Consider the following 14,222-nt stretch of genomic DNA (forward strand, 5'->3'; position numbering starts at 1 on the left):
TTGTGAATATTCTCGGCACTTACCCCCACTGACGGTCTCAGCTGTCAAGCAGCGGGACGCGGGGCCTGATTGCCAGCCAGACCCAGCCGCTGTTGCCCGCGAGGAGGGCATATGCGGTGCTAATTCTTAAATAATTTACTGGGCCGTGATGACAAACTCATGTGTAATTAAAGGGGGGAAAAATGTACCTTCACATCCCATTTGAGAGCTGGAGTGCTACCTGACAGGGCTAACGGGAGCTTCCATTCACCGTGAAGCTGGGGTCTTCAGCCGCGTCACCGCCGCAGCATCTGGAGGGAGAGCACTGCGAGCTCCTCTCTCAGTGCTCCTTCCTTGGAAAGGAAAGCTTCCGGGGTGCTGGACACGGCGTGGCTTCCGTTTTTGGGGGCTTGGAGGGAAGAACCCTGGCCCGAGGCACAGTTTCTATGAATTAATTTTTTTTTTATTTTTTTGCTTTTTGGGTCACACCCGGCGATGCTCAGGGGTTACTCCTGGCTCCGCACTCAGGAATTACTCCTGGTGGTGCTCAGGGGACACTATGGGATGCTGGGAATGGAACCTGGGTCAGCTGCGTGCAAGGCAAACGCCCTACCCATTGTGCTATTGCTCCAACCCCACTTCTGTGAATTGAAAGGCTGCTTTTACCCCTGGTAACGGTTTGGATATTGTCTGCAACTTGCTTTTTCCCAGATGGGGGGACAGTTTTGGCGTCTCTGATAAGCAGCTGCCAAGACCTATAAGCATCGTCCACAGCACATCTCAGGGAGCATGTCCCTCGAGCTGGAGTGTGTGTGTGTGTGTGTGTGTGTGTGTGTGTGTGTGTGTGTGTGTGTAGGGGTGGGGGTGCTGGTGTTCCCCAAGAGGAGAACAGACAGCAATGTGAGCCAAGCAAGGAAGAAATTTTGCTAAGGGACACAGAAATAAGGGGGTCCGGGTTGCAGAGGGAGGCGGCTTATTGGAAGGGTTAAAGCAGAGGTAGTTAAGGGCCGGAGAGATGATGGTACATACAGAGGATAAGACCCAGCTTTCACACAGCAGACCCAGGTTCGATTCCCAGCACCACCTACAAGCTGCAGAGCTCAAGAGTCAGGAAAAAGCCCTGAGCAATTCCAGGTGTGGCACACCCTAGTCCTAAATAAATAAAAATACACGTTAAAAAAAATAAATTAGTAAAGGAAGTAATTGCATATTTCTAGGGAAGAGACAGGTATTGCCACCCCCCACCACACACAAACTGCAGAGACCAGATCAAAGAACTATTATTCAGATGTTTTAAATGTCTGTTATTAGCCAAGAATCAGATCCCTCCCCCTCCCCCCCCCCCCCCCCCCGGCCCTCGTGCTCTGTCCTGTCTGAATCGGGGTGAAACCACATGAAATAGAGCGCACTGATTTATTTGCTGGTTTGTCGGCGCGGAATGGGAAGACCGAGACTCCGGGGGCAGCCTCCTACTGGCTTCCCAACACCCGATCACATTTCTTCAAACACAGTGATCCGGGAGACTTCCCGGGCGTAACGCTGTGAACTTACAACCATCCTGTTGAGATACTCAGCTACAAAGTTGTCCACGATTGGGTTTCAGTCAGTCAGTGTCCCAGCACCCACCCGTCCCCCAGTGTGCGTCTCCCAGCACCACTGCTGGCCGTTCCCCAGGGCCATCCTCTTGGTCCTCCTTAACTGATTCGTCCCACATTCGGGCGAGAGGTCCGAGGCCGACGTCTCCGTGAGGACTTAATAACGGAACCGGTCTCTCTCGCCTCACCCCTGCAGGCCCGTGATGGTGACCTGGGTGAGACTCGATGAGGAGATGCCTCAGCATGCCATCCTGTCTGGGCACAGTCTGGTCATCAACAACCTCAACAAAACCGACAACGGCACGTACCGCTGCGAGGCGTCCAACGTGGTGGGCAAGGCCCACTCGGATTACATGCTGTATGTATACGGTACGTGAGATGCTCACCCGCTCCCTGGCCACTCGCTGGCCAGAGCGAGAACCCAAACCCAGTTTGTTTTCTTCCAGAACTTTCAAAAAGTTGAGGTGGTCCCCAGAGCTCTCTGCTGCCCCCCACCTCCACCTCCATTGAGGGCAGCGACTTTCTTCTCTGCCTCTCACTTTTTTTTTTTCCGGAGGGGACTGGGTTCCTGCTAGTTCCTGTCCTGCTGTGTGGAAGAGCTCTGTCCTCAGGCACCGGCTATGGAGATTATGTTAGAAATAATGACTGCAAAACCCAGCCTTACCAATTAACGGCTTTCAGCTCAGAGAGTGTATTCCCCACTGGTGTTTTCTTACGATACCTGGCCTAGCCTTTCTTCTGCTTTGATGAGCAGAAATATCCTATTCTCAGCAGGAAGCAGTTACCTTCCAAAAGATGTTGCAAGCCAGTAAGTACCGGGGGTGGTGGGAACTGTGAGGGTATAAGGTATAAGGTCGAAGGCCCTTGGTAGCAACAGTAACCCTAGAGTCACTGCTTTAGACACAGGTGACTGTTGATGCTTTTTTCCCCCCTTATGTGCTTATTTTCTTAATATCTCTTTTACAGGATAATTAAAGCCTATCGTTAATTCCATTCGCTGAGCCACAAATATTTATTGAGCATCTACTGTGTGCACAGAATTTTAAACGTCATTTCCCTCTTCTAGCTTATTGCCAGTTTTGCATGGGGTGAATAGTCTGTCTTGCTGAGGAGTGCAGCGCCTTGCTAGTCTTATGATGACAAATTGGGTCTCTTCGGTCCAATTGAAGCCTCTTGGTTAGCTTCATTCCAGGCGAAAACAGTCATGAAATGACATGACACCAAGTAAGGAACCAGAGGCAGGGGAACCCTGGGGTCTTACCAATATTTGAGAGTGTGTGAGCATTTTCTTTCTTCCCTTGGCAGTGCAGAATGATCCAAACACAAACAGAGGCCGACATCCACCCCTAAATACGCCCAATGAAACATCGCACATTCCGGAGAGCCTGGCCACTTTCCTTGTGAGCACAGAGAAGGAACTGCCTCTTTGCTGAAAGACGCATGCTTGACCCTCCACATTGACAGGGATAAACGTTCTCCCTGACCTGGGCCTGGGAGGGTCCCGAGATGCCAGGTCTGTGGGGCTTAGCCTGCACAGAGAACAAAAGGACCACATCTTACCTCTTACCCGTGGTTCTAGATTTCTGAGGCCCGTTTTCCCGGTGCGTTGCTCTGCAGAGAAAACCGCACGGCATGCCGTTGATTCTCCCTGTAGATGTAGTTGAGATAGATCTCATTGAGGGGAAGGAATGTCGAATGTCACGGCCGTGGAAGAAGGGCCAGCAAGCCAGACACGTCAATCACACAGCGGCTCTCCCCCACTCGGGCCTCTTACTGCTCATCTCCGCCCACAGCGGGGAACAGAGTGGACGGGACGGGGAAGGGAGACCCCCTTCCCTGTGGCTTTGACAGTCAGCCCTTCCGAGCCCTTGCCCTCTATGTTTGCACACAACCCCCCCAACTTCCTTCCGTTGCCGTTACCGAAGTTTCCAGAACACCATGCTTCTCATTTTACAAACGAGAGAGCCAGCAGCCCTGACAGACTTCCCCTGGTCTATTATATGCTTCCCTGAGTCCCAAGACTAAGTAATTGAGGGGGGCACTTTTGATGCAGTCTACCTACTGTTCCTGCATCGCGAGATGAGACCACTTGGGAAGTCTGAGGGACTCCATCATTCCTGAGCCTCACTCTTCCTTGGCCTGCCTTCCTGCCCGGGGGTGGCTGACCATACCTGACCATCTCTCCTCTGCACAGCAGCCTTGGGAGGAGCTGTGTGATCGCCGCACCGCCCCCCCCCCCCCCCCCAGGTTACAAAGGATGATAACACGGAGCTTGAGGGGCCAGAGATATAGTGCTGGCGAATGAGGCATTCAACTTGCAGGGCGGCCAGCCCTGATCTGAGCCCCACCCCACCCCAAGCACTGCCAGGAGTGGGCCCCAAACCCTCTCTAAATAATGAAGCTTGGAAGTGTCATGCCATTTACCCAAGCCCAGACAGGTATGAAATAGATTTCAGAAGTCCCCAGTTTGACTTCAAGGTTCCGGCAAGATAGAGACCTTTCTTTGTCCTGAGTCTTTTTCTCACTGCCTCCCAGTTGGCCAGTCCTCTCATTTGTAAATGGTCCTCTTGGAATTAACCCCAAAGGGTTAATTCCAGGCCAGGGCACCTTACTCAAAGTCTGGGAAACAGAGATTCACCTGTTTACACCTCTCTCTGTCTCTCTCTGTCTCTCTCTCTCTCTCTCCTATGTCTCTGTCTCTCTCTCTCTCTCTGTCTCTCTGTCTCTTTCTCACTTGCTCACTCTCCAACCAGAGATACTGTGCTTGTCCTCACCTAGGAAACTCAAGTGAGCTCTAATATCCCATCGCCCTCCCTTATCTGGGGCTCGTAGAAATTCTTGGAACGACAGGCTCTAATACTGAGATACGACTTGTCTATTACCAGTCCATCAACTTGAGTACATTTTCAGAGCTGACCAACTGTACGAGCACAGTAACTTCCAACATATTCTCTGAACTAAACGTTAACGTTGCCTCTAAAACGTCTAGTTCTCTGGGAGTTACTTCCGTCCTTGGAGTCCCTAGCTGGCTGGCGCCCAGGCCTGTTTGATTTCGTTCTTTGGGCTTCTGTGTGGCAGTCATTGGCCATTAGCTACAGGCTGCATTTCCTTAAGTAGTGGCCTCGCATCAGCTGTGGTACTAGGAGAGACCGGAGCTTTGAGGTTCTACCTGTTAACAGACTCTGATTCATTCAGGTCACTCGAGCCAGAGCTGAAGGACAAAAGTTACCCTAGTCATGAGAAAAATAATTCAAAGCGTATGATTTCTCACAAAATGAGAGGGACCCGTGACCTTTCTTTTCCTAAGGCTCTGCCCTCATTAGTCTGTCCATCCCTGGGTTCCTAATTTTCAAATCACCTTCGGGTCCGCTTTGATTATGTAACGGGCAGCACACATTCGATGCCGAGACTTCAGAGAGAGGTGGAGGAATCACATTATAGAAGGTCCAGGGAAGTCTCCCAGGGACAGATGTTCCTTTTGAGTGATAAATACTATCATTGAACCAGATCAGAAAAGCCATATTGGCTGTTCTCCCGCTGGGTCACAGACACCTTCAGGGTACGGCTGAGACCTGTTGAGGGGGCAGAGTCTCTGCCGTGCTTGGCTCTGGGCTGCATGTCCCCCACTCGGGTGTGCACCTCCCAAGGGGCAGGGTACCTGACCTTGAGGGGAGGGGCTCACAAAATGCTTCCTGTCTGGGGAGTCCCAGAGCAAGCATCCAAGGGGCCATCTAAACCTCCAGCCCAAAGGATCATATTTCTCGAGCCAGTCTTTGAAAACTGTGACTTTTACAATTATTAATTGGATCCTTTTTACTTCTTGAAAGAGAGAGATTTTTTTTAATGGATCCCCTTTTCAATTTATGTGTGAGGCTGCTTTAAACAGTCAACTGCTTACACGCCCCCCCCCCCCCACCAACTCAAATAAGCAAAGTCGCCTGTGAGACAGAACAATTTGCTGTTGACACGGCCCTCTCCAATCCGCCCGTTTGTATTTGTGTGAGAGAAGCCGCCTGTGGGCTACGGGATCAATAGCAGAATCATTTCCAACAGACCTTCCGGCCAGGCACCAAGATAATGTTTTCATAAACTTTCTGGAAGTTGTACCAAACCGAATGGAGGTGCAGTCTATAATTAAAGTTTTGATGTATTAATTAGACAATCTGAGAGCTCACTTGGAGATAAAAGGACACCAGATGTGTCAGGGAGGAAAAGTTGGTGTGCTTTAGATAAAATTTAAAATCAAAAGCCTTCAAATCGTCCTAGACTCTATTATAGCAGAGTGATTGCTTAGTTCAAAGTCTTGCTGACAATTTAACACATTCAGTTTGATCATTTGGGCTTTCGAAAAATTTTCCCCCCTCTTTTATATATGCCCTTTCCTTTCCCTCCACATTATGTTTTACGGAGAGAGAAGAATATACAGTCTATCCAACATCTGACAAAGAGGGTTCCCGATTGGATTCCTGGCTCAGAGGGTCAGGACCTGTTTATATTTAGTTCTGTTGTTTACATGTCGGGAAACATTCTTCCAGTTTTATCATTGTCATCTGCGTAGGTCAAACTTTTAACGGGAGCCAAAGCAACGAGCTCGTTAATATTTATAAGTTGTAAAATTTATTGACTTTTTAAAAAAAAATAAAATCTCAGTAAAATCTCCCATGCCTGGAACTTGATATTTAGTGGTGACATTCTCTCGTCTTTGTATTTATTACAAGGCTAGAAGTAGCTTTACGTCCTGCTGGGGTGTATTGATGGAGAATAATGAAGTTAGCAGTCAGAGAGAGCAAGGGGACAGGCGCAGACTCATCCTTGGCCGAGAGGAGCCCTTTAAATAGACCAACCCCATCTCTTTCTCCCCCTCTGTAAGAATCTAAAGCCAAATGGCAGTCATTGTGCCTTTTGGGGTACCGAGATGGGTCAGCCTCATTTCAAAGATCTCAACCTTTGAAACCAGATTGGTGGGCAAGGGGGTGTCATCTAATTGAATGTATGTATTTTTTATTTTATTTTATTTTCTTAACTTCCTTCTCTACGTATCTCATCCCTGGTTCACCTCATTAATACAAATCTCTGTCCTTCTTAGCTCTTGCACCTAAGTCTTTGGGTTATAATTACAAAGCAGATCTTTGGCAGGGGGACAAAAGGAAAAATTTTAAAAATCAACTTTCAGTTCTAGCATGGAGTCCTCAAAGGAGCATTTCGGTGTCCTCGTGCCTGTTGTTTGTCCTTACTGGTCACTGTTGTGTTCAGCGTTGTGGGTTTGATTTTCCTTTTTTTTTTTTATCCAGATCCCCCCACAACTCTCCCTCCTCCCACAACAACCACCATCACCACCACCACCATCCTTCCCATCATCACAGGTATGGTACCTTCATTACCATTGAAAAATGTCCTGAATGTATATTGTTTTTTTCTGGTCTGTATAAAAGAAAGCCGAAGTGTTCCCTTGAAGTCCTTGGCATTAATGGTTTCCTTTTTAGAGAACCTCAAAAGACGTTGGATATTGTGTTCTTCATTGGGCTTCTAAAATCTGTCACATCTGAGCTTTTCACAGTACATCAGCAATTTTGCAAGCTTTGAGGCTATGAGGTTTCTTCTTCATCGTGTTTTGTTTTGTTTTGTTTTGTTTTGGTTTGGTTTGGTTTGGTTTGGTTTGAGCATCACTGTTCAAAACCAGTGCCAAGGAGAACAGCTTCCTGGCTGTTAGTGAACACACCAGCAGCCAATAGGTTGACCATGGTTGGCAGCATGGTAAGTATATGGCACAGGATCTTCTCCTTGTCTTGATTCTATCTTATTGCCCATGAAGAGAAATGCCAGCTTCAGCATGCCTAGCTCTGCAGGCGAGGTTTCTACTGGCCTCCAGTCCTTCCTGCCTCTGCATATGACTGATTTGCGTTGCCTGAGTCTTCTCGGGGCTCAGCTGGGGGTCCCCATCTTCCCTGGGGGTCTCCAGGCATCCCTCCTGCCTTCCGTTCAGTGCTGGAGGTGCGAGGGGCTCTCGCTCTGTGGCTCCATCTTCTGGGATCAGCTGAAAATCTTACTCAAAAGGAGTTCAATCGTCTCTTCCTTCCAGCTCTTCCACAGGAGGAAAAAGTGTCATCTGTCCCCTTCACAGTCTCTGGTGGCTTCCCAGCTGCCCAGCGTGGCTGGCGATGGCTGCTGCTCGTCCACCAGACAGGCAGGACCCCGTCAGGGACAGGCCCCCTCTTGACCCTGGCCTGCCCCAAGGGCAGGTCATGGTGACTGTTCCACAGGGGAACTCTTAACAGATACCATCTCTGCTTTATTGGGCCCTCAGAGGAGGCCCTGCCCCTGTCACTGGATTTCTGGCAGAGCACAATTTCACTCCCCGTTCCTCTGGATTAATCCTCTTTCCCACCCCAGAGACAACAACGGTCCTTTACACCCGCTTTGTGGAGGCATTTTGAATTTTCTCAGGAGTCAGTGAAGATCAGCGGGCAGATTCTAAGATTCCCATGAAAGGACCCTCCTGGGTTGATGAGCTGTAACAAAGGGCCATAGGATGTCCCTTTTTCTTCGCTCTCTTCCGGTGGGGCAAAGGGAGCCCATGACTCAGCCCCCAGGACACGCCCTCCAGACACTGGCAGTGAGAACATCAGTCAGTGCCCAGTTTAAAGTCTTCTGAAAGTCCATCAGTGGGTTTTTGTGTATCAAAACCCCCAGGCTCCATCCTGGCCACTCTAGGAACACTCATCCGTGTGTCTGTCTCAGCCATTTGTAGTTCCTCCTGCTTCCAAAGTAAACTCGGAAAACGTGAGTCGAACCCTCCCATGGCCTGGGTCACTGTCAAGCAGACCACAGAGGGCCTCTTCCAGGCTCTGGGAAACAGAGTCAACAGGCTTTTCTGACACCAACTGGGTGGTTTTGGTTTTTTGTATTTTTTTTTTTTACCTTGGCTGGTTTCTTCACCATATCCAGATGTGAGTCGAATTGGGCATACGCTCCACTTGCCAGGTTTTCGGTGTCTTGGCAAAAAGCCTTTGGGAAGTGAGAGTCAGTGACTGTCAACCCCCGCCCTGCACACAGTGGGTCTTTTCAGAAAGCCTTTCCAGGATCTGCTTTTGCCTCTGAAGGAGCTGCCTGGGGCTGAGCCAGCCCTTCCTCCCTCTCACTGCAGAACATTCCATCTCGGTAGTCCGAGTTCCATGTTGACACTTGCAGGCAGTTGAGGCCTGACACGCTCCATGTTCCAACACCATCTTTGGCTTTGCTTTGCCTTGCTGGCTGGCCTCTCACTAGCTTAGGCGGCCTTTTTTTTTCCTTCCTTAAGGTCTTTCTTAACACTCCCTGAACTCCTCCCCCTTCACAATCCATCTCAGTGGAGGCGCCTCTGTCCACAGCTCTTAATCCTTCACTCCGGACTAAAGCTAATCTTACATCCTCAAACAGCTACAACTCACTGTTATCACAGCTCTGCCTCAGACACTCCGTTTAAGAGGAAATTTGAAAAACAAACGCTGTATTTCTGTCTGCCTCTGAGATACCTTTATGGGGTCGGTCTTCTTATTGTTCTCTTTCCCTCTCATTCTCCTTGAAGCTCTCTCCTCTCTCTTTCTCTCTTTCTCGCTCTCTTTCTCTCTCTCTTTCTCTCTCTCTCTCTGTCTCTCTCCCCCTTGCGCGTGCGAGTGCGCGCGCACACACACACACACACACACACACACACACACACACATATATCCCTCCCTCTCCCTCTGTTCCTCCTCTGGAAGTAATATTAAACAATGTACAGCTGAACAGAAATTATGGGGGTTAAGGCACTTGTCTTGCACACAGCTGAACCCCACAACTGGCCTCAATCCCCAGCAACATACAGTGTCTCTCAGGCCCCACCAGGCTGAGCCCAGAACTAGGAGTAAAGCCCGAGCACCGCTGGGTGTAGCCCAGAGACAAACAAAAGGCAACATCACAGGTGCACTTGAGTCCCGGGGGACCAGTTGTCCCCTGTTCCCACAGCAGGCCTTTGGGCTCATGAATGACCCGCCTCTCCCAGTCACACCCAATGCAAGTGAAGCTAGCCTTGCTACTGAAACCCTGGAGAGAATCCGTTTCCTTAATGGATGTGATCTTGCCGGCGTGCTGTGTCTTAACAATTGTCTTATATATATTTATCTTGCCCAGAAAGTACCCTTGTGGAATTTAACATTTGCTCCTTTCTTCAAACAGATTAAAGGTTATGGAACTGAATGAGCCCGTGTCCCATTCTGAAGGGCCAGGCTATCCCCCCAAATTGAGATTGGTTCCTAAAATCTCTTCCAGCCTGCATCTTGACAAATGGATGGCCAAATTAATTTCCACTCTTCTCTCTTGCACTGTTTGGTACATTACAGCCACCATTAGCCTTAAAAGCTTCAACAGCTAAATTCAGTGACAGAAACATAAAGCCCGAGCTTTAAAAAAATATATAAAATAAGATAAAATAAAAACTCAGCAGCCCACAGCCATCTCCTTCTTTTCTCTCAGTCAAATGCAATCACCGAAACCCATTCTCCAGGTCAGAGTTTTATTACAAGAGCAGGGTACAAATGCAATCGGGAAATATTTTTTAAAACCGGAAGGTCGCCGTTGTTCTCCGATGTCTCTGCACTGGAAGAACTCTCCATGTTATCTTTGATCTCCCGTAACCAGGATAATCGAATTGTTCCCCCTGGTTCGGAAGCCAGCTATGGGGGCCTCTAGTCATCTGGTTCCCTCCAGACACGTTCAGGCTTCGGTCTGGAGTCCCGCGCATGGACCAGGGCAGGCGTAGAGGCTGGGGAGGGCAGCTCTGCATCTCCCTCGTATCCTGTGTAGACTCGGCTCCCCTGGCTGAAGGCTGAAGGCCGTCTCACTGACACGAGAACATTTTGCTGGAAAAGACTGTTGATTTGCCACACGATTGGGCTGTGGCTTGGAAACGATCAGGCCATGAATGTTCTTAGAATCTTCCCTAATATAGCACGGCGGTAGGGCGTTCGCCTTGCACGCAGCCAGCATGGCCGATTCGAGTTCGATTCCTCCGCCCCTCTCGGAGAGCCCGGCAAGCTACCGAGAGTATTCGATATGCCAGACACAGTAACAACAAAGTCTCCAATGGAGACGTTACTGGGCCCACTCGAGCAAATCAATGATCAACGGGAGGGCCTTTAATATATATATGTATGTATAAATGTGTGTATGTATATATATGTACATACATATATGTACATATATATATTTTTAAACAAACACTTGGGGCTGGAGTGATAGCACAGTGGGGAGGGCATTTGCCTCGCATGCAGCCGACCCGGGCTCGATTCCCAGCATCCCATATGGTCCCCCAAGCACCGCCAGGAATAATTCCTGAGTGCATGAGCCAGGAGTAACCCCTGAGCATCGCTGGGTGTGACCCAAAAAGAAAAAAAAAAGACACCTGTAAGGCATGGAATTGGGACCTGCCATAGGGCCCCGGCTTTGCCTGACAGACTGTCCCTCCTCCCCAGCGCCTTCTCTGTCACGTGCATTGCACCCCGCACCAGACAGCCCTCTGGCAACGTTTGCTAAGGGAAGACTTCCACACTCCTTATCATTATTATTTTTTTTACTTGATTTTTTTTTCACCTTGCTGATAAACCTCATTCCTGAGGAGGCAGCTCTAATCACGGGGTCAGCTCTGTTATCCCTGTAGTAAACATAGAGCCAGCCGGACCCTTTCCCAGAAAAGGACCGGGAGGCAGAGTCTTGGCAGGAATGGGAATCCAAGCAAGCTTGCCTGCCGCACTGTGCAGGGTGGGGCAGGACGGGCCTGTGTGTGTGTGTGTGTGTGTGTGTGGCCTGCCTCCATTTTGGCAGCTGTATCCACCTTTTTAAATTCCACAGCCTTCTAGGGAGAGTAGTTTGTGTTTCTTTCCCTCGTTCATGTGCCTGTTGTGCTCTTTCTGCCTGGGTGTGTCCCAAGTTAGGTGTTTGATGAGAAACGCCACCAGAGAAGGCCCTTGACAGACACAGTGGGAATGGAGAATCCAGGCTACGGGGACTTGAACCTGTAGGTCAGCCCCTCCATGTGACTCCCATCAATTAAAAAGCTAAAATCACCTTAGAATTAAAAAAAAAATAGCTATAGGGCCAAATTCTGAAATGCATTTAAAAATCCTTTTTATAATACGAAGTAGGTCATTTCTAAATGAGTTTCTCTCACTTTCTCTCGCTCTCTCTTTTTTTTTTTTTTTTTAAGGATGTGTATCCAGTGAACTATTTTGTGCTTCTTGGAAAAAGAAACACAGAGTTTCCTTATAGGAGAAAATGAAAACTCAATAAAGGGTTGGAGGGCACAGAGGTCTCTGCGGTTGCCCTGTTTGTGGCTAACCGAGTTTGATCCTCAGCACTGCATTTGGTTTTCAGAACATAGCTGGGTATAGCCCTGGAGGCCAGGAAACCCCAAGAGGGGCCATTGAGCACCAAGTGGAAGGTCCCCACATTCTCCCCAAAAAAAAATTGGGGGGAGATATATATATATATATATATATATATATATATTATTGTCACTGTCCTCCCGATGTTCATTGATTTGCTCAAGCAGGCCCAGTAATGTCTCCATTGTGACAGTTGTTACTGTGTTTGGCATATCGAATACGTCATGGGGAGCTTTCCAGGCTTTGCTATGCGGGCAAGATACTCTCGGTAGCTTGCCGGGCTCTCCGAGAGGGGCGGAGGAATCGAACTCGGGTTGGCCATGTTGGCTGCGTGCAAGGCAAACGCCCTACCCGCTGTGCTATAGCTCTAGCCCATATATATATATATATATATATATATATATATATATGTATATATATATATTTTTTTTTTTCCCCCACGCCACAATCTTGGAGAAAGAGTCCCATCTTAATTATTTTGGGCCCTCCTATTTCTAATACCTATTTGTGTGTGATGCAGATCAGGTCATATAAATCAGGAATGTGAGCACAGCCCTTATCCTTCCAATGAGATCGGTAGAATACATCAAATTAGGGCACCCAGATGCCGTGGCGCCTTTGCCATTCCCTAACTGTAAAGGAAAGTGACGTCGCTGTGCTGGAGGCTGAGTCTGTTCCACGAACATCTCAGTCACAGTCACAGGCTTTGCTCCAGCACTGCCCCCCAGTTCTTCTGGCTCAGAGCCTGGTGACGCATGCTCTGTGCTCTTGCTAGTGACGTGTTTGTCACTGGGAAGCCTTTACAGAGACCCAGCACCCTACTGTGTGCAGCACGCTGCCCGGAGCCCATGGATGGAGACAGGACGTTTCTGGAGTTCCACAAAAGAAGGTTGAGGTGACGGGCAGTGACACGCCAGAGCGGGCCCCAGGGCTATTAGCTCAGCAGTGCAGCACGGACCTGGGGAGAGCAGGCGCTCTGGGACACATGGGGTGGGGTCTGTGGCATCAGCTAATGGAGAGAGGCTGGGAGAGGAGATGGGGCCCCGGCAACAGCACAGCAGGCTAAGGCGTTTGCTTTGCACACAGATGACAGGGTTCAATGTCCAGCATCCCCTGTGGTCTCCCCAGCCCAGCAGGAGTGATCTCCATGGGGCTGGAGCGATAGCACAGCGGGGAGGGCGTTTGCCTTGCTCGAGGCCGCCCACGGTTTGATTCCCAGCATCCCATATGGTCCCCAGAGCACCGCCAGGAGTGATTCCTGAGTGCAAAGCCAGGAGTAACCCCTGAGCATTGTGGGGTATGACCCAAAAAGCAAAAAATAAATAGCAGACAAAGGCGTGATCTCTGAGCACAGCTGGGTGTTGCCCCAAAACCGGAAGTGAAAGAGAAAAGAAGGAAAAAGTATAGATGGCATTAGGGAAATTTAGCACTGAGGCCCAACTTGACTTCAAGCATCTAACTTGGGTGTGTGGTGTGTGTGTGTGTGTGTGTGTGTGTGTGTGTGTGTGTGTGTGTGCGCGCGCACGCATGCGCTTAGGCATTTCTGACATCGTTCCTGGGAGGAGATCACATCTTTCTTCCTAGACCAGTTACTGCATCACCCATGTATCTAGAGTTAGCATCTGCTCCTTGAGGCTGGGTCTCAGCCCTCACTTTTTACAGCTCACCAAGTGTTACTGATATGCCCGCTGTTCCCACTGAACTGAATATTAGTGTACTAAGAAATACTCAGATATTAATACTCAAGGTACTTAGAGAAACCTGTTTTAGGTACTAGGCCCCTTTTTTCAAGATGTATATGCCCCAAAAGTAAATGGCCTTTGTTGTTGCTTTTTTTCCCCCACTATGGGCTAAAGTATGTCTTTTTCTTTTGCCAGAGAGACAGTAGAGCAGATAGGGTGCTTGTCTTGCATGAGGCCATCGTAGGTTTGATCCCTGACACCCCATATGGTCCTCTGAGGCTGCCAGGAGTGATTCCTGAATGCTGATCCAGGAGTAAGCCCTGAACTCTGCAAAGAGTGGCCTCAGGAAACACACACACACACACACACACACACACACAGTTTGTTTCTAAATATACCTTGTTTATTTGTTTATGTATATATATTTTTTCTGCTAAGGATTACCTATTGTAAGAGTTTCTTGGGGCTGGAGCGATAGCACAGCAGGTAGGACATTTGCCTTGCACGCAACCAACCCAGGTTCAATTCCCAGCATCCTATATGGTCCCCTGAGCACCACCAGGAGTAGTTCC

General features: G+C 49.0%; 1 protein-coding gene across 7 annotated transcripts in view; it reads left to right on the plus strand.

The window, feature by feature from the left end:
* Nucleotides 1-14,222, plus strand: part of CADM1 (cell adhesion molecule 1) — a 371,444-nt gene that overhangs the window by 323,258 nt on the left and 33,964 nt on the right. For 4 of the 7 annotated variants that reach the window (XM_056107516.1, XM_056107513.1, XM_056107514.1 and 1 more), the window contains exons 7-8: nucleotides 1,771-1,943; nucleotides 6,866-6,937. In XM_056107516.1, coding sequence (XP_055963491.1) covers nucleotides 1,771-1,943; nucleotides 6,866-6,937 — 245 coding nt within the window. The remainder of the gene's footprint in view (nucleotides 1-1,770; nucleotides 1,944-6,865; nucleotides 6,938-14,222) is intronic. The other 3 variants (XM_056107515.1, XM_056107518.1, XM_056107519.1) reach the window with 1 other exon arrangement.

Source organism: Sorex fumeus, unplaced genomic scaffold (assembly GCF_029834395.1).
Source record: "Sorex fumeus unplaced genomic scaffold, SorFum_2.1 ptg000169l, whole genome shotgun sequence".
In the NCBI taxonomy this organism is placed as follows: domain Eukaryota; kingdom Metazoa; phylum Chordata; class Mammalia; order Eulipotyphla; family Soricidae; genus Sorex; species Sorex fumeus.